The 23,853-nt window shown below is 39.2% G+C and overlaps 1 protein-coding gene across 3 annotated transcripts in view; it reads right to left on the bottom strand.

The window, feature by feature from the left end:
* Positions 1–23,629, bottom strand: part of LOC124433053 (protein lozenge) — a 34,086-nt gene extending 10,457 nt beyond the window's left edge. For 2 of the 3 annotated variants that reach the window (XR_006944426.1, XM_046982577.1), the window contains exons 1-4: positions 22,551–23,629; positions 22,076–22,306; positions 16,962–17,075; positions 11,328–11,645 (exon numbers count right to left, since the gene is read on the bottom strand). Coding sequence is in view for 2 of the 3 variants with exons in the window: in XM_046982577.1 (XP_046838533.1) it covers positions 11,328–11,645; positions 16,962–17,075; positions 22,076–22,306; positions 22,551–22,806 (919 nt within the window). In the remaining variant the exon portion in view is untranslated. The remainder of the gene's footprint in view (positions 1–11,327; positions 11,646–16,961; positions 17,076–22,075; positions 22,307–22,550) is intronic. The other variant, XM_046982578.1, reaches the window with a different exon arrangement.
* Positions 23,630–23,853: the final 224 nt, after the last annotated feature.

The following is a 23,853-nucleotide window of genomic DNA, read 5'->3' as shown; positions in this document are numbered from 1 at the left end:
CGTGATTATTTGTCATGATTTGGATCTTGGAAGGATTCTTGCAAAAATGAGTGCTGAAAGGAAACGGACGTTTCCTTTGTTTCATTCGTTGTCAGCCCTTTCACAAACTCCTATTTTGTTATTCGATATACTGAATATAGAGATTGCCTGTATTCTATCTATTTCTATCTCTTTCTCTCTTTCTTTGATGAAATAGATAATTGGTATGCATGGTGGAGGAATACGAAACTCGTCAAAACTTGCATTGATTTCGCCAATGAAATCTTTCGATGAAACAAGTGAGAAAAAAAAGGAAAAAAAAAAATAATCGAAAAAAAAAAAACGAGATTTACAAGGCCACAAGAGTGGATCGAGAAACGATTTGGCAAGATCATTGCAGCGAAAGCGATATAGATCGGTTAATCAATTGATCACGCTTCAAACGGAACGTCGAATAATAGCCGATCAATTAACAGGATCGGAACAACGAAGAAAAAGGAAAAAAAGGAAATAAAAAAGAAGAAGAAGAAGAAAAAGAAGTACCAAAACGAACGGTTTCTTGCCAGGAACGAATTTATTCACTTCGAGAATTGCCTCGATTCGAACGATTCCGTTAATGTTTATCGATGAACGACGAGGAAGTGAATTCGTCGTTTTATTTTTGTCAATGAGGAACTTTACTACTCTTTTTATTCTCAATTAATACATGTAATTATTATTTTTTTTCAGTTTTTTCCTAATCCATTCGCATCTAGATGAAGCTGATTCTCTTTAACTCTTTGGAGGTTAGGTAGGTTAAAAACTGTGAGTTCCATCTTTTGTTTAGCTTTTTATGCATGATAGGATATATTTTAATTCATCTCGAAAAGTTAAAGTTATTCATAGTCATACAGTTTAATATTTTATTTAATGTTTTTCATTCAGTATTAAAAAACAAATTCATATTAAAAAAAAATTGTATGTTTTTGGATTTTTATTTTCTTTAAAGTCGTGTGCCTCAAAGAGTTAAATGATTCACCGGGTACGTGTGTGTTCTATCGTACTATCGTTTCTAACGTCACATTTTCTCACGACTCGGCCAAATCAACCTCGGTTATACGTTCACGATAAATAGTTAGATTCGTCTGTAGAAGAAAAAGAAGAAAAAGGAAAAAAAAAGAAAGGTAACAGTTTACTCGTCTCTGATCTCTACTAATTCCTTTAATAAGGACAAGAAGGAGTCTCCAAAAGTGGTGATAATGTCGTGCGTCAAAAAGAAATATGCGATGATAATGGGTGACCAAAATCATCAGCAGGTAAAATAAGATGATCTTAACGTTGAAGGAAAGAGAGAGAGAGAGAGAGAAAGAAAGAGAGAGAGAGAGAGAGAGTGAGAGAGAATTTGTGCTCTCTCGAGCGTGGATCACGTAACTGCCTCCTCCATCTCCTCATCTTCCCACTCGTTTCTCTCTTTCTTTTACTCTTCTTCTTCTTCTTCTTCTCTTCTCTTTACTCTTTGCTCATCCTCTATCATCTCTCTATCTTTCTCTCTCTCTCTCTCTCTCTCTCTTTCTTTTTTCTCTTTCTCTCTTTCTCTCTCTTTTTTTCCGTCGACACGATCGAGTCGATGTACCCGGCACGATCTTACGAGTACAGGTATTTGGTGTACGAAAAAAGACCGAAAGAGAGCTTCCTCTCGATCCTAATTCGTCCATCGTGCTCGGTACTTCCGTTCGACGTTTCAGTGGTGCTCCTTAAATTCTTCCGAGCCGAAAATCTCGTGATCCCTTAGATGAGATTATGCTTGCTTGGTTTAAACCGAGGTCACGGATGATCGCCGAGGTCGAATGACGATGTTATGTTAGCGTTTCTGGAATTTCCTGCGTCGAGAGATCGCTTGATATTTTTTCTATAGGATTCGTTAATATGTCAGAAGTAGAAGTAGATAAATTTAACACTTTTACATTTTGATTGAGCAATCAATGAAGAATGATGCTTTGTTTTTGATCAGATAAAAATTTTTAAACGCATCTCCTCCTATCCATTAACATTTTGAAAATTCTCCAAAGATATTAATTTTTATATTCTATGTTATTAATTCTATGTTTATTCTTTTATATTCTATGTATTAATTCTATGTTTTTATTTTTTCTTTATTTTTTTTGTTTATTAAAATCTAATAAAATCGACGATCGATCGATCAAAATAATATATTTACGAAATAAATATTTCCATAGAACGTAGCGTTCATCCATCTTGAAAAATTCTTCATTTTAAAGTTATATCGCGTGTCGCGCTATTAACAATCCTAGAGCTCAGTTCCTCTCTCTTTCTCTCTCTCTCTCTCTCTCTCTCTCTCTCTCTCTCTCTCTCTCTCTCTAAGAAGCCCAGCGCTCACATTATTCGTGAAAATGATCGCGAGAGAAATTATATGGGTAACATCTGTGCGTGCGTCGTAATGCTCATGTAAATGGCTCTCGCTATGTTCGAGAATGAAAGTTTTTGCATAATCGTAGGGTTCTCGATCGTCGTTTCACTCAGATGGATACGGTGTTAGTATTGCTTAGAATTTCCGAATCGCGAATGGGGGGAATTCTTGAAAGTCTTAGCTCGTTAAGAAATAGTATGGTAATTCGTCGCGAGACCGAGCGTTTCCGCGAACGTCGCCGATTACGAGGAATCTTGGCGGGACCTTTAAATCCCGAAGAGCCAACATCATTTACGTTTATAAGAAATAACGGAAAAGAAGTAACCGTAAGAATCGGTAATGAGACGCGAAGCTTTCCGTTCTGTTAACCTGTTAACCAGGGAAAACGAGTTAACTCGTCACGAAGATATTTAACTTCTCTTTGAATTAAAGAATAAATAAATTATATATTTCTTTAGCTGTTATTAAAAAAAAAAAAAAAAAAAAAAAAAAAAAAAAAAAAAAAAAAAAAAAAAATAGAAAAGAAGAAAAAGAAAAGAATCTCTTCTTTTTTACGAATGCGATAATTTATTTCGAAACTTTCTATCTTCTTATCATTTTATTATTAATTAAAATAAATTCATGCGTGTACGTTCAATGATATTAACATTTCAACGATTAACGGGTTAATGTTAGATCTATCGATTTATATTTATCAGATATGTCAATTTGATGAGTATTTTGAAATAATGGTTTATCCATTAAATTTATAATAATCGTTAAACGAAAGTAACTTTTTTAGTTGAAATATTTGTAATTATTAGATATAATTTTATTTAATTGTGAAACAAAAAGTTTGTTAGTTTTAGTAGAAAAGATCTTACGAGTCATGCGATGTTTCATTTATTTTGTTTTATTTATTTATTTTGTCTCCCTCTTTTTCACTCACTCTCTCTCTCTCTCTCTCTCTCTCTCTCTCTCTCTCTATATATATATATATATATATATATATATATATATATATATATATATATATATATATTTATATATTTATTATATATTTATGAATTTTTCAAGATGGACGACCACTAAGTTTTTAGAGACATATTTATTTCGCATAACTCATTTATTATATTATATATTATATATTTACTCTTTATCCTTCCTTGAATATTTTCTCGTCTTGACCACGGGACAATTTTCGCTTACGACGTATTGCACCTGACGACGAACGAGATTCCGTTAAGAGACTACTTCTTACATATCTATGTAAGATCATCTCTTACAGTTAAAGATATTAGAAGATTACGGAGAAAACGATTTCGCAATTCGAATGAGTTTCTACATAGATTTCTGTTAATAATCGTTTCATTCGACGGACGACACGCACTACTGAATTTTTCAAAGAACACCTTTTACACGAATAAGGATAACTTTTCTCCCAAGATTTTCGATAATTTGTTTTTTGTTTATGTTAGGAATATCTCGGTAGACTCATGACAACGATAACGATGAAGCGACGAATACTTCGTAAATTTTCCGTTTCGCTCGTTCAATACGATTCTATGATTTCAATCGTCGTTTAGGCCCGTTCTGATTAATTTGCATGAAAGATCATCCCTCGATCGGCATAAATTAACCCGTACGATCGTAGTCCTTTTATCGTTTATAATTTTTTTAGATTTTTATACGAATTTTTATTTCGTTGCAAAAATAATTTTTATATGAGTACATTCCCTCGAGGACAGGAAACTGTATTAAACTGATGGTTAGTTCGATATGAGACATTAAAGCTTCTAGATTCATAAATAATATCATTTGATAAATAATATTAATTTCTTTTCATTATTTAAATAATAAAATATCAATTCCTTTATTCCTTAGTAACTTTCAACTCGTATTACACTCATTTATCGTTATCTTGTAAATTTTATTTCATTGTATCATGACCAAAATTAATCGTTACACGTGTGTATATTGTAATTAATAAGATCATAATTTTATTATACCTATAATTAAATAATATAATATAAAATAATATAATATAATATAATATTATATTATTTAATTAATATCCATACATAGTATAATTTATGGTTAAAGAAAATATAAAAAAAAATATAGATATATGAATTATATTAATTATAACATAATTTGAATATAACTAATACTTATATCAAAAATATAAATAGATATTATTTCACGTTAAATCACTTTTTTATATACAAGAAATAATTAAGTTATAAAGGATTAATATAATAAATTATCAAATGTCACCATATCGCTAGTAAAGGAATAGAAAAAAGCGTGTGCATAAAATCGATCGATTTAAAATTATTTAACGAAACATTGTCACAAAGCGGAAATAAAGTAGTGGAAAATCGAGTATCGGTCAAAGAAGTCCGAACGTTCGAAGTAACAAAATCCGAACGAATTCAATGGCTTGGAACCCTTCGAAATGGCCGTGGGAAAAGCGTGAATGTGTCCGAGGGAAGGGTTCGATTCGATCGAAGCAACCTAACGCTTTGAATGTAATTTCTCATTGAGAGATAAAATTCGGATAAAGTACGAGAGTGCCTTTGCTCGTTGTCGGACGAAAGGAGAACAAAAAGCAAAAAATAATAAAGGCAAAAGTGGGACTTTTGATACTTACACGTGATGGGAAAATGTAACAAGGAAAATCTGATTCGAGGAAGCAAATTATTCTTATCGTTTCGCGCGATTAGAATATAAACTTCCTCCTTTATGATCGGTTTCTTACATACACGTTTCTCTCTCTATCTCTCTCTTTCTATCTCTCTCTCTCTTTCTCTCTCTATCTCTCTCATTCGATGAATCTTAAGAAAGTAAAAAAAAAGGAAAAAAAATACAAGAAAAAGAAAAAAGAAGATGAGATGATCGATGCGATTTGAGGAAAGAAAAGATTTGTACAGCAACCCAACCGCGGCTGAACTGTTCGATCGAAAAGAAGAAAGGAATCGATAATAATAATAATAATAATAATAATAATAATAATAATAATAATAATAATAAGAAAGAGAGAGAAAGAGAGAGAGAGAGAGAGAGAGAGAAAGAGAAAGAGAGAGTGAAAGAAGGACGCTTCCGTTTATCCGGCGGACAAGTCTTTCGCAGGGGATCCTGCGGTAAACGTGCGTTATACACAGAAAGAAGGAATATATATATACGTTCAGGGAAGAGCGGATAGGAGAACTGGAGGTCCTGTTTATTATCGCGGTCTGAGTTTAAGCGGTCGCCACCCGGTTTCCTTAAGCCGTCCACCGAGTACATGCCTGATTGGACGGACACGAAGGATGTTGTACCCACCACGATACGCGATAAACCGAAGGTCTGATAAACTTCAATGGATATAGGCATGCTCGAGGGGGAGGCTTCAGGATTTTTGAAATTTCATTTTGAGGAAAGTGAAAACGTGAAATCGGGATTATCTTTCTCGTCTTGATCTTCGTTGTGACGCGGATCGTCGAAATGATTTACAGAAGGATCTTTTGCGAGAGAAGAAGAAGAAGAAGAAGAAGAGGAAGTGTTCTGGTAGATGTGGTAGAAGAAAAGAGGGTAAGTTATTATTCGCACGAAGCGTTTCGATTGGTCCGTGCATAGTATATTATATATATATATATATATATATATATATATATATATATATATATATATATATATATAGATATACACACATACGCACATACGTACACATACACATATGTATATACATTAAAACATGTTACACGGTATGCTAAATAAAGTACAGTAGGAGAAGCAACAACGACAACGCTCGTGGCTGTCTACGACGATGGTGCCGGCGGATTTACGAGTTTAATTAAGTTCTGCGGTCGCGTTCGTCATTTTAGCAGGCATCGAAGACTCGTTTGCGACGGCCCGTAGGTACTGAACTTCCGTTATTTTTCTTCTTTTTTTTTCTTTCTTTCTTTCTTTTCTTATTTTTTTTTCGTTTTCGTTTTCTCTCTTTCTCTCTCTCTCTCTCTCTCTCTCTCTCTCTCTCTCTTACTCTCTCTTTCTTGATTCTCAGGGAGCCATACTCATCGCGAGAGAAAGAAATTTTCGCGAATTAGGCGAGCAGTAGTTCTCGGAGTCTTTGCTAAAGAAATAGCTTGGAAGAACAGCTGGAAATAGTATCGCATCTAATAAGACATTTGAATGTAACTACTTCGGGATTGAAAACGAAAAATTATGTTTTCCCTTATCTTTTTTCTTTTCTTTTTTTTTTTGATTGTTGTATTTTTCTCTTCTGTTTTTTGTTTTTCTTTTTTTTTCTTCTTTTTCCGTAGGTGAAATCATTAATTATTCCTTGGCATTCGATAATATCGTAAGTATTCGAGAGTATACACGTTAATAAGCTCGCGATAAAACATGATAGGGGTTGTCGTGTCACGAGGGTGAGTCGCGATAGGAGTGTGTGTGACACTTTCCTAATTGCCTCGCAACTTAGCACCCTTTAAGAAAGGTAACCCTTAACCACCCGTTCCTTCTACTTGCCGTCACTTGAGATTTCCTCGATCTTCCGGATATGTTCAAAACAGTCAAGAGAAAGAGAAAGAGAAAGAGAGAGAGAGAGAGAGAGAGAGAGAGATCGTTTAACGAGCAAGCAATATAGAAATTTAAAGAGTTATGAAGACCTCACTTTTCTCGTTCCTTCTCGAAAAGAGATCGTCTTTCGTTCTTTCTCACTCACTCATTGGAAAGTCTAAAACCACGTTGTGTTGCAGGAAGAAGTAATAATCCTGTACAAGCGTGCACTTGGTTTCCATTAAGGGCCGTGCACGCGCATCGGCGTAACGTTTCAAGGATAGGGATCCTTGAGCGAGTCTGAGTGCGGGACAATCAGTAGGTAGAAAAAATGTTCGTTGAAGGAAAGCTAGCCGCATTCCTGGTTATGGCTACCGAGGCACGTGGGAATCGCTAAATCGGTCCTCGAGTGAGCTATCTCTCTCTCTCATTCTTTCTTTCTATCTTCCCTTCAACCCCTTCAATGATTTTCTTCCTTTTCGTCTTCCTTGGTAAATAGGTAAAGAGTTGTGAGATCTCTCTTTGTCTTTTCTCTCTCTCTCTCTCTCCTTCTCTCTTCTCCTCTCTCTCTTTCTTTTCTTAACAGATTGAATAGTCGAGCGTACTCTCATCGCACGTTCCTTTTCCTACAGGTTTAACATTATTTCAAGAAACGAACATCTCGAAATAAATTGTACTTTCTTGTACGTTATATATATATATATATATATATATATATATATATATATATATATATAAAAAGCAGCATTTTCCTTAGGAAATAAAAAAATAAAATCTCTGTAGTCTCTTAGTATATTTTCTTCATTGTCAGTTAGCGCAGAACATCAAATGAGAAAGAGAGACGGATAGGGAGTTACTGTTCCTTTTCTTTCGTCCATTTTCTCTTCCTGTTTTCTTTTTTCTTTTTTATACTGGCTATAAAGTACATCTCTCCTTCTAAATTCTTTTGTACACATACACACGAAGATGAACGAAGAGAAGAGAGAAAAAGAGAGAGAGAGAGAGAGAGAGAGAAAGGAAACAAGAGTGGCTCTCTTATACGGACGTAGACGTGAAGGTAGACAGAAGGAGTCGGAACAGAATATACAATCAGTGTGATTGTTTGACACCCCATAATCAGCGTCCTTACCCCTACCATCGGAGCTCGACGCGGCTTCTCTCTTTTCGCGTTACCCTCCCTCTCTCTTTCTTTCTCTCTCTCTCTCTCTCTCTCTCTCTCTCTCTCTCTCTCTCTGTCTCTGTCTCTTTCTCTTTCTCTGTACACCTTCCATCTTCCGTCTCTTCTTCGGTAGTACAAACTACTAAAGGCTCTCTCTCTCTCTTGTCTGTCTCCCTTTCACTCTCTCTTTCTCTTTCTTCATCTTTTATCTTCTTCCACTCTCTCCGTATCTCACCACCTCAGGCTGTGAGGCCGCTGCCACTGGCAAAGCCTCATTACCCCGATCACGACTGGAGATGAGACTTCAGGGAAGAGAGAAACGGACACGGTTATATTATAAGAGACAGGAATAATACTTGCTTCCTCTTTTTTCATCACTCGGGGACCTTCCGTTCGAGGTCTCTTCCAACTCTTTCAACGATTTACAAAGACGATGTCTCTCTTCGATTCTTCCTCGCTTTAGAGAAGAATAATAAGAATTATGTACCCAAGATAGAATTTCAAATGATTTATCCGGATGTTTTTGGATGAAACTTTTCAAAGGAACGATGATGTCTATCGATGAGATTGCAAAGGGTCCGATGGTAGTAGCGTGCAATCAGGTAAAGAGAAGAAGAAGAAGAAGGTGAAGAAGAAGAAGAAGAAGAAGAAGAAGAAGAAGAAGAAGAAGGCGAAGAAGAAGAAGAAGAAGAAGAAGAAGAGACTTCGATTCAGTACGATGTCTGGTATCGCAAACGAAGCGAACACAAGACAAAAGGAGAAGGTTGCGAGGAGAGAAGGGCAAAAACAACATGGATCGAGCACTCGATCGCTTCTCGATCGACCGATCGATCCCTGGTATTACGCAGATGTGCGCGTGAGTCGTACGTGAGGAGGCCGATCATGTACCAACCATTTTCTCTCTCTTTCTTTCTCTCTCTCTCTCTCTCTCTCTCTTCTCTCTCTCTTTCTCTTGAATGCCTCTTCGAATCGGTGGGGTAACGAAAGACGAACGTGCTGAGATGACTCTCTCTCTCTCTCTCTCTCTCTCTCTCTGTGTGAGTGTGTGTGTGTGTTTCCGAGAGAAAGAAGGGAATAAGAGAAAGAAAATTGGATCCACCGACGCTCGCTCGATCATTTTGCACTACGCTCCTCGAAGCGTACGTGCTTCGACGATTCAACAGCAGCTACTCGTCGTTCAAAAGTGTACCTACAACATCGAGAAAGAAAGAAAAGATGAATGGAACGAGAATTTCAAACAAAACATCGACCTCGAAATATATTCTCCCTTTCGATCTTACGTTTTCACGCAGATTTTTTTCCTTTGTTTCTTTTTTCCGTTTATTATCTTTTCTTTCTTTTTTTCTTTTTTCTCTTTTTCTTGGATTCATTCTTTTGGAGTTTTTAAACGAGGTCAAAACAAAAAGGCTGGGATAAACGAGCTAATTAGAAACGGTGGTAGCCGACGACCTAGGAAGGTGACGTGGGTGAAGTCAAGTTGTTGGCCCGGAAGGTGCTGATCGGCGAAAAAAGAACGACAGAGAGAGAGAGAGAGAGAGAGAGAAAGAGAGAAGAGATGCGGAGGAGGAGAAGATGGAGGAGGAGGAGGAGATTAGGGCAAAGAGAAACCGCAACGTAGCTTCAAAGAGGTCTCGCCAGCAGAAGCGCGTCTACTTAACTTTGATCAGGTCGAGACCGCTGATCCGAGACGAGCAACGTAGAAAATAAAGTGCCTGAGTTGGCCTGATCCAGCTGCCTTTTTGCATCCCGAATTATATTACGAACTCGTGATATCGAATTGTGATCCATGAATGTGACTTTAATGATCCATCCACGAATCTCCATATACTTGATAAATTTCTATTTAATTTTTGACAATCATAAACATAATAAATATCATAAAAAAAAGTATCGATTAATTACTCAAGTAATATTTTCGAAGAAAATAAAAAAAGGGAAAAAGAATAAAACTTCGTTGGAGGTCTCTTTGACGTCTGTGACTCGTCGTTCCCTTCCTTCCCTTCTTCACTCCCTCCCTCCTTCCTTTCTCCCTTTCTTCCTTCCTTTTTTTCATTTTTTCCTTTTCTTTCGCGAAATTTTGCTGCTACTAACTATCGTGCTTCCGGTAAAATTTCTTAATAAACGAGAGTACAAATTAAATTCGTCATCGTCCGTTTTTTTCTTTTTTTTTTTTAAACGTATAGACATAGACGAGGGAATTCAACGTAAGGTAATAATTGATCGATTTGAAAATGTTCTACTGTTTGTTTGTCGTTTGTTCAGCGTATTTAACTGATGTTTTAGAACAGAAAAAGAGAGAGAAAGAGAGAGAGAGAGAGAGAGAGAAATAGACAGACAGAGAGAAAAAGGAAGAAAGAAAGATTCAATGATCAAGTCGATCCATGGAAAGGACACTTTTGCCTCGTGCTAGAGAGAAGCAACGGTGAATCCGAGTGAGTCGGAGAGATCGAAGAGAGGGTAGAAGAGAGACAGAGACACAGAAAAAGAGAAAGAGAGAGAGAGAAGAGAAAAAGAGAAAGAGAGAGAGAGAGAGAGAGAGAGAAATGGAAACGGCAGGTTGAATGTCGTTATTACGTTGAATTAGAGGGTGCAGAGCCGGAACGAGGTATGAAACTATTACCTCGCGAAACGGCGGACCTCTCCCTTCTCCCGGCCCCTCATTACCTCCTCTCTCTCTCTCTCTCTCTCTCTTTCTTTTTTTTTTCTTTCTCTCTCTTTCTTTCTCTCTTTCAGCAACGGACATTCCCCCACCTTGGCAAGGACTGATGGTGTTGGTGGGTGGGTTTAGTGCGTAGTTTCGAGCTATTCCACGAGCCACGAGGATGCTTGCCGAGAAGAAGGGAGACTGAGAGATAGAAAGATTATGATATACCGTTGAGAACATCCATCATGGACAAACGTCCGTCGCTATGTTCGAAAGCTCAGAATAGTTTTTACTATTCCTTAGACTTTTCTACATTATCATATTCGTTTAACGAGTAGTTCTCTTTTGTTATTGTTGTGCTGTATTACGATAAGAGAAATTGATTTTGAAAGGGGACAGCCTGGGAAGAGGGGAATAAGAAAAGTCTAGTTGATGAACATAATGGAAGTTTCGCGGTCAACGATTCGCAAGTTGTACGAAGGGAGAATGATTATAGCTATTAGGCAAGATATCTTGATGATACGTGTTCTTCCTCGACGCACGCGTCGTGAAGGACAGATAAGGTACGAGAGCAAAGGGTAATTGTTAGTTGATCGATAGGAAGAAGTAGAACTTACCACCGTGTTGAGGACTATGCTTGTAACAATCCTGATGAGCAGAACTAGAGGAACCTCCTCCGGTAGCTCCGAGGTGTGTACTGGAAGCGGGCGATGCGGTTGGGTCGGTGTTGTTGGGGTTGGAACAGGCACCGCTAACCGAATTCGCGGTGACGTTGCTGCCAGTCTGTTGTCCGTGTAAGTGACTGCTGTGATGATGGTGATGCTTATTCCTCCTGTACGACTCCAGTTCTCGTAGGTGGGAGGTGAACGAGCTCGGGGCATCCAAGAATGGTCTCTGACCCAAACCAAGAGCTCGAAATTGTTGATGCTGTTGTCCTGAAATAACGAGGATCAAATTGATCGATTTATCATACGATATATTTTCTTATAGAAATATCAATTGGAACAATCGTACGATTTAATTATCAATCATCGCATATAATAATTCCGACGTTGTTGATTAAAAACACTTATTCGCTTTAAAACGTTGTATTTTTGCTCGAATTAATCTATCACTGATTATCGAAATGAAGTACCATGGGTGGTCGTATCAACAGAAGAGAGAGAGAGAGAGAGAGAGAGGAAGATGTTTGTGTAATTAAGCTCGCAGAGTGGGATAATTAAGAAACTCGAGTGGTCCGTATCTCGATTGACTTCAATAGCATTCCGCGCATTCCGTCCATTCGTGAACCGACAGAATCCGGATCCAAGTATCGCGGCATCTACGCGGTAGATCGCCGATAGGTTAATCCGCTATTGTAGTGAAGCGAGTTTATCGTCGAAGCCCACAATGCATGCGCGGTATCGAACGATTACCCTCAAAGACGGATAGCGGATTCGTATCACCGTAACTTGATAGAGAACTTGCCTGTTATGGTATGTCTCTATCTAGCTATCTATCTATTCCGAAATATCTATCAATCTTTCTGTTTTCTCGATCACGTGATACACGTTCTCATGTTGTTTGTAAAATAAAAAGATTACAGCTTGGAGAAAAGAAAAGAAAAGAAGAGAAAAAATGAAAAAAGAAAAGGAAGAAGATCGGACAAATTGTATTCGGTCAGGTAAGGAAAAAAGAAAGAAAGGAGGAGAATAAGAGGGAGATAGAGATAGAGAGAGAAACATCTCTTCGAAAAGAAAGAAAGGATGAACGATAAATAAAATTTGACCACAAACTACACGAAATCGTTGCAAAGACACAGATGGCTAAACACTCGATGGTTCATCAATCGAAGACTACGAGATTATTCGAATAAATCGTGTGTCCTTGCCTCAATATTCGCGAATTAATTCATGAATGATAATAATAATAATAATAATAAAATTATTTGCTTACATAACGCGCTTATTAATTCTTCTACAATGATCGATCATCGTACGAATTAACTTATAGTATTTAACGAACCCGTTGGAAATTTTAACGTTGACTTCGTACGTCCTGGAGGTTGGACTCGTTACATGATTTCTTATCGGAACACGCCAATGGATACGTTGCGTGATAAGGCTTTTTACTTTATCCGTGCGTTTTCTTCGACGCCCCGTCGCAGAGGCGGTTATCACTTATCGTTCGTATCGTATCTACGAGCTAGAGGAGGATAATGGGAACTAACGAATCGTTCTCTTCGTTTTTAAGAGACCAGAGAGAGAAAAAGAGAGAGAGAGAGAGAGAGAGAGAGAGCGAAAGAGAGAGAGAGAGAGAGAGAGAGAGAGAAAGAGAGAAAGAAAGCAAGAGAGCATAATTCCAATCTCTAAAAGCACGAGTAGTGGACTTATCTAATCAAAGTGTGGCAAGTCCCGGTTGACGGAAATAGCGGGGTTTTTTCCTCCTCTCTAATAAACGGGTCCCCCTCCACTCCTCCGCGTCTTACGTCCTTCTTGACATTAGGGGTCTGCGACTGGGACGAATATTGCGAGGATCTTGATTCGAATTTCTTTTTCTTCCCGTTAAAAGTTACTATACGAGATGTATTGATAATTCTATCATTATAGAGGAATAAATAATTAACGTTTATATAATATAGATTTGATTTAAATTATTCTATCAAGAATTTCTTTAGATTCTCGGATTCTCAAGAAATATAACGATTTAGCGAATCGTGATATACAGCAGATGAGATGTATATATATATATATGTCTATACATATGTATGTATGTACGTATATGTACAATATATCTATATTTGTTTCTTTTTCTTTTGGTAATATATATACATATATATATATATATATATATATATATATATATATATATATGAAAGTTGGAAAATAAATTGTAGATATGTATTTGTTTGTATTATTTTGTTTTGTGTATTTGACGTCGGTGACCGACCGTCAGGAGGGATAGAGCGATCGATATCGTTGAAAATTCATCGACAATTAGATATCACGGGGGTATTCCTTTTCTATCAAAGCCAGTAATGATTTCGCGGGACCCAGAGACCCTGGGATATGCCCATGCTAATCGACGATATTCCAAACGCGGAGCAATTACCAACGAAGCAAATTCAATTTCGACCTTTGACTGACAGCATCTGTCCATCGATATTGTTTCGGTCGGGAACATTTCGATGATTTTGGACCACGGGTGACGGCTGGCGGCCACTTTGTTTCGCGAGAGAGACCTCCTCTCTCTCTCTCTCTCTCTCTCTCTTTCTCTCTCTCTTTCTACTCTCTCTCTCTCTCCCTCTCCTTCTCTTTCTCTCTTTCACTCCCTCTCTTCTCTTTCTCGAAATATCAATTTGAACTCTATTCTGCTTTACGCTGTTCGATCGAACCTCTCTCGCGAACGCGCACGTTTGATCCGAACTGGAACTAGATCAAAGAGGACGCGAGCTTGGCCGGACGATAAAAGTTCGCTTGACAAGTTCGCCTCGCTGATTCGCCACGATGCTCCCGACGGGAAATTCATTTGTTGTTTTACGATCACCTATCTCTCTTTCTCTCTCTCTCTCTCTCTCTCTCTCTCTTTCTCGTTATATAGAAATATACATAATTCATCGATATATTAATTAAACATTGAAAAAATCCTCGATTTGATTTGATTTTTGTTCTGTCATTGTTCTCTCGATTTGTTAGAAGAAAATGTCGAAGTAATTAAGTACCATGAACATTGGTAAATCTCGTTAAACATTTCTAAAAAGCAAGAGTACGGAATGTTGATAATAATTCTACCGACTCGGTAGTTTCATCCCTCCACGATCGACCTCATTTCGCACGATTACAACCCCTCCGATTCGCATTTCCACGTGATGCCGAGCGACGAATTACAGAAATTGCTCGATTACCGTCGGTGGCCTACCGGTGAAGTGAAACGAGGACGGCGTGCTATAGGTTGAGGAGGGGTGAAAGAGATAACGGTGGAAAGAGGGAGGAAAGAGGTTATGGATGTAGGGAGAGGGAGAGGACGATTTTCGCTTAACAAAAAGCTCGCGATTATCCGTGTAATAATGAGGAACGGCAGGTGTCTGCGGGGCGTCCAAAGCATTGTCTCGTTGCCGCGTTCAGAGTGAGAGTGAATGAGAGGGAAAGAGAGAGGACAATGAAACTCGGCTCACTCCTCGTGTTTCGCCCGACGGTCCGTCGATGCCTCTACGAGCTTCTACGTATACTGTACTAATACATCTATATTTTTAAATATATAAATATATATATATATATATATATATATATAAATATGTATGTATGTATGTATATGTTTATACACGTTTCTTTCTCATAGATCGTCCATACGGTGCGTGCTGTCCAAACAACACGCTATCCTTGACAACCCCATATATGCAATATGTCGTCGTGCGTGGCCAAACTTTCTGAGGGCTGCTCGCGCTTAGTTTCGCCTCTCCACGCGACACGCTTTTTCTTTTTCTTCTATTTCTTTTTCTTCTTTTTCTTATTCTTCTGTTTTGTTTCTTATTCTTGTTCTTCTTCTTCTTCTTCTTCTTCTTCCTGTATTTTTCTTTTGTCTTTCTTCTTTTCTTCTTGTTTTTCAAATGATTCCTCGAAGGTGTCAGTAGGTCGGCTACGTTCCCTTATTTTTTCTTTTTTTAATTATTTATTTATTTTTTTATTGACTCACTTTCAAAAGGGATGATAACGATATGGTAATTTCATTTTCGAAAATAATATCCTGAATTTTGTTAAGCAACATTTCGTCCATTCGTTTAACTCTTTGATATTTCGTTGCGTTAATATAAGACGAGAGATTTATTTTACGACTTTTTGTTTCTCTCTTCCTTTTTTCCTCTTTTTTTTGTGTTTTTTTCTCTTTTTTCTTTTTATAGAAAATTTTATATACAAATCCACGAACGCCCTTTTATAAAGTTGCGTAAAGCTTAAAAATATATTTACCGTGCGGTCACTAATGAAGCGTAAACTGTTAAATGCCGAGCGAGGAATTCTGACAAATACATCATTGCACGCGCTCGCTCGTTCCTGCGTTGCGTCGCACGAATATCCGTATAACCTGTCGCACGTCAGTTCGCTATTTTGAAACACGGAATGGAAATGTTCATTGTTTTCGCTCACGGTTTGGATATAGATTTAATTATTTAATCGAAGTTAATTAATTTTATATTAATTTCTGACAAGAGCGGACATCGATATGTAAACGTGGCTCGTTACGAGGCATCCTACGTCGACACTTTTAATCAATGTACATACAACTCCATTCATTGTGGGTAAATGACCGATACGATACGAACCAGAATCGAGTGGGATCATTGATCGTTTTGAAAAAAAAAAAAAGAAAAAAAAAGGAAAGGAAGACAAATTTTTTTTACTATTAATTCTCTATCCTTTGTGAAGCAACGATAATCTTAAAGTACGAATCTATTATCATGCACGGTGCATATGTAGTACATGTAGTACTAGTCTAATCCCTTTTGAAATAATACCGAGCGATAACTGAAAAATTGGCGAATAAGCGGAATCAATCAAACGGAGCATTTTGAAAAAAAATAAAAAAGAAAAAAAAATGAAAAAAAAGAGCAAAAACAAAAAAATTACTAGCGAGTCCAGCGAGCACGCATTGCCCTACGCCCATCAATACTTTATCCAACAAATGCGAATCGTCCGCAAAAACCTGCCCGTACTCCGCGGTCGATTCCGCAGCGGCTATTAATCTGATATCGAAATAACGATCCCCCTTTCTTTTTTTATATGCACAGATACATGGATACATCGTATAGGTATAGAGAGATAGAGAGAGAGAGAGAGAGAGACAGAGAGAGAGAGAGAGAGAGAGAGGGAGAGAGAGAGAGAAAGAGAGAGAGAGGGAGAGAAATACATCCGAAAGAAATTAGTTCGTTTTGAAAAAAACTCTTTGTCCCTAATCGCCGTAAACATTCGAGTTTTTTTTGCACGAGAAAATTCGTCGTACGGAAAAACGTCGATCCTGTCGTACCCGGGCGACGTACGTTGAATAGCAAAACCAAAACACGCATACGCAGAAGAGTAACGTAGCTCGGTCACTGCATCATCGTGCACCATCTGTTCGGTAATGACGCCGCTATTACCGCGTATAGGGACTTTCCGTGAATTATCGGTACATTTTCTGGGGATGCTGGACTAGTAGCAGCCGGTCATCCCATTAGATGGATCTGATCGTGGCGCGTAACGACACGTTATCGCGCAAACTATGTAAACTTTTCTACTTACTCGTTTTCGAACGTGGCTCTCTCGGTCCATCGACGGTCACCTTGATCGCTCTGGTATAGGTTGCTACCTGAGGTGGACTCGTCGAAACGGTTATCGTGATGCTAAAGCTCTTTCCTGTGACAAAAATGATAGAAAAAAAAAAAAAGAAAAAAAAGAAGAAATCGTTTAGTTACGAAATCGTTTAGTTCGTACTATCGTTCATCTTAAGTGACGTTAAAAAGTAAAAGTATGAAAGTAAGAAAATGAAGAAGACGAAAAAGTAGAAGAAGAGAAAAAGAAATGGAAAAGAATTTTAAAGAATTAAAAAAATAAAAAAAAGAAAAGAAAAATTATAAAAAAAGAAACAATAAAAAAAGTAATAATAAAAAATTAAGAAAATAAGAAGAAACTGAAAGAAGAGAAACGAACGTTTAGAAGGGGGTGGAGCAAGCGTGTACATATATCACTAGCGAAGGTCTCGAGGTTGAAGGTCCGGTATATTAATTCCCTCTCCATAAATGTCTGTCGGAGAGATTGACTACGCGCTCTTAAACGGCCCATCGCGCGCTAATATGCATTTGGTAATTCGCCGCTCCTACCTTCTCGTCCGTATAGAACGAGAGAGAAGTCCCTTCTTGTCTCATTTTACCGATAGAATCCACGAGCACATTTCTTCGAATTTACGTTACTTTGTCTCGCATTCGAAAGACAAGATCGCTTCGGTAGATTTCTATAATAATCATTTTGCCGATCACGCACGAACAGGTATTGTATTATAACTTTCGATCATTGTTTTTAGTTCGTGAAAAGTGGAAAAATGATTGGAAGAAAAAAACGAGACGTCCTATCGTTGGGTGATCACGAAGAGACGATCTAACGCGTCGCGGACATGTATTCGTTTGTGTTGGCGTAAACGTCAACGATTTGTAATTGTCTCCCCTTGGTGCACCTAGGTCCACCTCGCTGTGTCTGTCAACATGATAACCGGCATCAAACACCCTCCTAACCCCGCCACCACCACCCACGGGAACTGCAACTGACTGCAGAGAGAGAGAACACACCATAGCGTTATATCCTAGTTATATACCCCTTTTCCCCTCTCACCTTCTCCCGCTCTATCTTTTATTCTGCAATCGCTCACCGATCTGCTGTCGCTCTCTCTCTTTCTCTCTCTCTCTCTCTCTCTCTGTCTCTCTGTTTCTGTCTCTCTCTTTCATCCATCATTGTATTCTTGTTCTCGTCATTGCTCCGCTGCAATACAAAATGTGAATCGTTCTGACGAATCTACCTAACGAAGTGTACCTGCAATCGAGACGATTCGATGGGTCTACTAGTGTCATAAAATCTTCAAATTCGATCAAAATTCTCCAATTATTCTCGTGTGGTGATAGTGCATCATGAAAGATTCTGTAGAAAGACCTAATAAACCGACGGGCTTATGCACTTCGATTTATGACAAATCAGGATTCAAAATTGAATTCATTCGGCATGTTCTTAACAATTGTCAGAAAAAATGTCGCGAGGAACAATCCCTAAGATTGGCCGAAGGGAAAAAGAAGAAAATCGTAGTCAAGTCGAAGTGATCGTCGCTTTTCGAGCTCTGCCGCACCACCCCCATCCCCCTCTCGTCCCCTTTCACCCTACCTCCGATCAGAACGGCTAGAGTCCATCGCATTTGGGGCTAATAATGCCGCACAGCCGACTGCCAACCCCCTCTCTTCGTGCCCGAAGCTGCGGTTAATACTCGATGATGGGAACGGTCATCTGCAGAGACAGGAGCCGGGCTGTGCATTCGCGAGCGACGAACGAACGAACGAACGAACGGATGGACGTACGGACGGACGGACGAATGGATGGACGAACGAACGAACGAACGGACGGATGGTCGGACAGACGGAGAGACGGACGGACGGATGGACGGACTGGACGGGCAGACCGGACGGTAGGACAAAACCGGGCCACGCGTATGTGCCACCTATATAACGCGAGTAGCACCACGCTTCTCTCTATCCCGTACGCGATGATTCTCTATTCCTAGCGCAGCACGCTTCTATCCAAGTGTATCGTACAGTATGTATATCTATGTGTCTTTTCTACGTATGTGTATTACAATGTCTCTCTGTATATGCGTGTTGGTAACATAGCGAGAAACGAGGATGAGCGCCATCCCAAACCGCCCACACAACCACCCGAAACCACTCGAAACCGTCCGTTAATACTCGTGGCGACGAGGCAGAGGGGACATGAGCATCAAGAGGAGGAGGAGAAAGAGGAGGAAGAGGAGGAGGAGGAGGAGGAGGTCTTCTGGGCGAGGAGGAGGAGAAGGACGAAGTAGTGGTCCAGAGAGAGAGAAAGAGAGAGAGAGAGAGAGAAAGGGAGGCAGAGAGAGACTATGAAGGGTAGCGGAATGAACGGAGAAGGAGAAAGAGAGAGGTAGAGAGAGAGAGAGAGAGAGAGAGAGTCTCGAAACAGGATGTCTCTGCAATTGTCAAATAATTACTATCGCTGGTAATTTCAGCCGTGTCGATATAGACTGCGGTATATTACTAATTATAGGCACGGGCCGGTAGGTCCGCGCCCGATGATGGAACGACCGCTTTAGTCTCCGCAGACCTCTTTGATCCGGCTACTATCGGCTCTCTTCGTCTCATTTCTCTATCTTTTCCAAAACCCTCGATGATGTTCCCTAGGTAGAAGCGTGGCACGTTTAGACCTGCCTAATTGTAACTTTAGTAGGTACTTAGCTCTCTCTCTTTCTCTCTTTCTTTCTCTCTCTCTCTCTCTGTCTCTCTTTCTTTCTCTCTCTCTCTCTCTCTGTCTCTCTTTCCATTTTTTTCTCTTTTTTTTGATTTAACGAATTCGATTCGAATTCGATAGAAATTTACTAGAGTTAGTCCGACAATACGTATACACACACACACACACAAACAGGATGTCCCAGATTTTAACGGCCAAACTTTGTCAGTATATTTTATTGGTTAAAATAAAAAAGAAATGTTATATAAACATAGGATGTTTTAAGCTTTATTAAAAAGTTATGATAAAAAGAAGAATTACTTAGAGAATTCTGGCACCTTAAAAATTAGTATCATAGGAAATCTTACAGCTTACTAATTGTAGTAACAGAAATTATCTTCAAAATCTTTACCAATCTTAAGTAGAAAATATTATTGATCTATTTCTACAATGTATCGTAGTAACTTCATGTCCGATTGCTATCCGTTATTGTTCTCTAAGTAATTCTTATTTTTGTCGTAATTTTCCAATAAAATTTTAAAGAACTTATGTTTATGCAACATTCAACATTCTTATTCAAATCAATAGAATATACTAACAAAGTTTAAAACCTGGTATCATCCTATTTATGCAGGTACTTAAGTATATCCGGTAAATTTTTCTCTACGAATCCGAAAATAAAAGAAAAGGAAAGAAGTGAGAGACGAGAGTATCAACCATGTTTCTATTCGCATATATATATATATATATATATATATATATATACATACACGTATATATATATAATAGTACGTACTCGTAGAAATTTCTTGAATCCGTTATCGTCGATGGAAGCGATACGCGACGCGGTTCAATCAAATTAATAAGTCGCGGAAACAAAACCTCCATGATAGGAGGTTCCATTTGGTCGCGGCTGATACGAATACACCGTGGGCAGTTTGGTCAATCGTCGAAATTGAGTATTACGGATTATCTGGGAGGGTGGCTGGGATATGGAAAGAGGGAAGGTGAGGAGGGAGGCGGGGGGAGAGAGAGAGAAACTGGGAGAAAAAATTGATACAAAGGGGTTGAAGAATTTTGGCGAGAGAAGTGTCTTTCACGCTAATTGATTTCGTTCCCGATGTTGGAGAGAGAGAGAGAGAGAGAGAGAGAGAGAGAGAGAGAAAAGGACGAAAGGAAGATAAAGATAGATGGATAGAGAGAAAGGCAGAAAGTACATAGTTGAAAATCGTCGACCCTACGTTTCATGATGAAATCAAATGAAACATAGATGGTGCCATCAACGAACGGCTCGTACGAGCAGTACAGCTCGTTAATTCATAAACACCGGATCCTCGATGGTAGGTACGCGCGCAGGGTGCAAAATGCATTTGTACCTCCTGACAAATCTATCCGACTGTCCTCTAAATAATTGTCGCTACTTAAAACACAACGATAGAACATTCGAATTTCGATGTAACTAAAAACAAGAAAGAAAGAAAGAAAGAAAGAAAGAAAAAGGAACAAACAAAGAGACAAAAAAGAAGTAGGAAAAGATATAGAAAAAAAAGAAAAAGTAAAAGAAAGAAAAGAGAGCGGGGAGAAAGGGTTCGGGGGAAAAGAACGAACAAATAAACAAACAAACTGAACGGAAAAACGTGTCGATGCAACGAAGTCGGACGTTTTCGATATTCGTTATAAATTCGATGGATGACTGCTCTTGACATCGTACCTTTTATCGTTTTGGTTTCGTTATTAACCGTTTTGATGATCGCGAAAGAGAGAGACACGGTGATCTCGTTGCATTTCCGATTTCCCCTGTCCGCTTTCTGCTTTGGGGAAATAAATGACTCGAAACTGTCGATCAAAAGATCTGGTTGATTTTGGGGAGTCGATGTCTCTCTGTCTCTTTTGCTCTCTCTCTCCCTAGCAGACAGACGATGATTTCTGATTAACGGCCAGTTGTTTCGTGCGTTCGGCCGGGGCTCGTGGCGGACATCGAGTAATGACTCTGGGGGCGGCGGGAGCGGGAACTCGCGAACACAGGGCTGCCGAGCGGCTGGCGGGAGACCCGAGGGTGGTTAATGATAATGATCACAATAACCGTGATTTTAGGCAGTTCGAAATCACTGCAGGCCAGCTCGTACTTTCCCTTCCCCCGGACGCGTTTTACTTTCGCGCGGATATTTGCAAATCTTTTCTACCGGTGAAAATAGAAATGAAAAAGTCCCGCGTCATTTATACCTTTAAAAATAATTTCTAAAGATCGTGTCAACCTTTTTTTTCTTTCTCTTCTTTTTTTTTTTTGTTTACATATACTTTTTTGTTAGGTTTTCTTTTTGTCTTTTCCTTTTTCTTCTTTGTTTGTTTGTTTTTTTTTTTTCTATCTTTGTAACAATCATCGATATAATCGTGCTCACCTCTTCCACTTCTACCGACGAACCTAAGATCGTTGAATTTTGCGACTTGATTCTTCATAAGTGCAGTCGAGTTACGTAGTTCTGCGCAACAGTTTTCATCGTTACCAGCGCGAACAGTAACGAGGGTTCCATCGCCGACCTCGCCGAGGGCTACAACTTTAAAAGCCACTGGTAGGGTCTTGTTGGATCTCCAATGAGTTGGCAATTGACTGCAGAGGAAGTACGGCGAACCTGAAAACATAGAGAGATATGAATGGTATAAAAAAATAAAAAAAAAAGAAAAATGTTTCTACGAAAGATAAACAATAATATGCATTTATGTAAATGATTCCTTTCTAAAAGATCGGCTTTAATAAAGTGATTATCGAAAAATCCAATTAATCGATTAAGTTATATTCTTCGATCTTCACAGTGTTTTTAACCAAACAAGTACACGTAATATATCAAAGAAGGAAAATGGATCGTGCTAGCGAACCTGTTCTAACGAGTTCGCCGGGATGTTCAGCCTGTGCCTCACCGACGAGTCTCTCGGTCCACCAGAGTTCGCCGACGGCGGCACCCTCACTCATTTCGCCGGCACCACCGCCGTTTTCGCCGTCCTCACCCTGGTGGTACCTGGTGTTAACCCCTTGGAGGGGTGCCAGGGAGGGACCGCACGGGCCGGCGCCTTCCTGAGATCCGACGGTGCCGTAATTCTCCCCGCAGCCCACGGAACCCACCGGTAGATGCATCCCATCGGCCAGTAGCCGCTCCTCGTCACCCACCAAACACGTACCCTCCGCGCGAGACGTCGTGACCTTTACTTGAAGCGGACCTTACCGACGGAGCCGAGCTAGTCGACCCGTCGACGAGCGACCACCACTTTGCTACCAACAGGTACCTCCACGTTGTCCTCCGCTCGCGCATTCGTCTTCTTCGATCGAGCGCATCCTTTATATTCACTGCATCTTTTAAAATCGAATAGAAACTTCTCCTTGTTCCATCTCACCTCGACTTTCTTCTTTCTCTCATAAAGCGATTAAATCACTTATTGATCAAAGCTTGAACAATAACTAAAGTATCTTGAATCTTTCTGTTATCGTTAGTCACTAATGGAAAAAAAAAGAAGAAAGGAAAAAAGAAAGAAAGAAAGAAAGAAAGAAAGAAAGAAAGAAAACAAATAAAAGAAAAAAAGAAAAAAAAGAATAAAATGCGCAGGAATCACAAAGCACGTGGCTCACTGGAGTCCTTCACAATATCACTCCGAACACTCGAAAGTTTTCCTAAATCCATAAATTACAATGATTTAACTGACTTATTGTTTCCTTATGTATTATCATTAATTTTATCACTGATCTCCTGTCTTTTCTTTTTTTTTTCTTTTTTTTTTGTTTTCCCCTTTTTTTTTCGTTTCTTCCTTTTCGTCACATCTCAGATCAATAATGATAAATGATAAAAATGATGGCTCTGATAAAGAGATAGGACATAGATGAGTAGCGGATCGCAACTTGAGCGAAGTTGGCGCGAACGTCAGTCGCGGTCGGCGGTGCGCGACGTAATGCCGCGGCTCGGCGGGCCGCGTGTTCCGCGGAAGCGGCCCGGGTCGGCATAACCTCCGCAGCTCTCCTCCGCCACCTCCACCTCCCACCCTACTCGCGCTCACCACGGGACACGCTCTCGCTCCTTCACCAATCTCCCCACTACGATCGCAAATACCACCACTACCACCACCACCATTGACGACGACGATGATGACGACGACGACGACGACAACGACGACAACGACAATGACGACAATG

This window comes from Vespa crabro, chromosome 2 (assembly GCF_910589235.1).
Source record: "Vespa crabro chromosome 2, iyVesCrab1.2, whole genome shotgun sequence".
Taxonomy (NCBI): domain Eukaryota; kingdom Metazoa; phylum Arthropoda; class Insecta; order Hymenoptera; family Vespidae; genus Vespa; species Vespa crabro.
The sequence above is the reverse complement of the archived record's forward strand: the minus strand, read 5'-3'. Positions and strand labels throughout refer to the sequence as shown.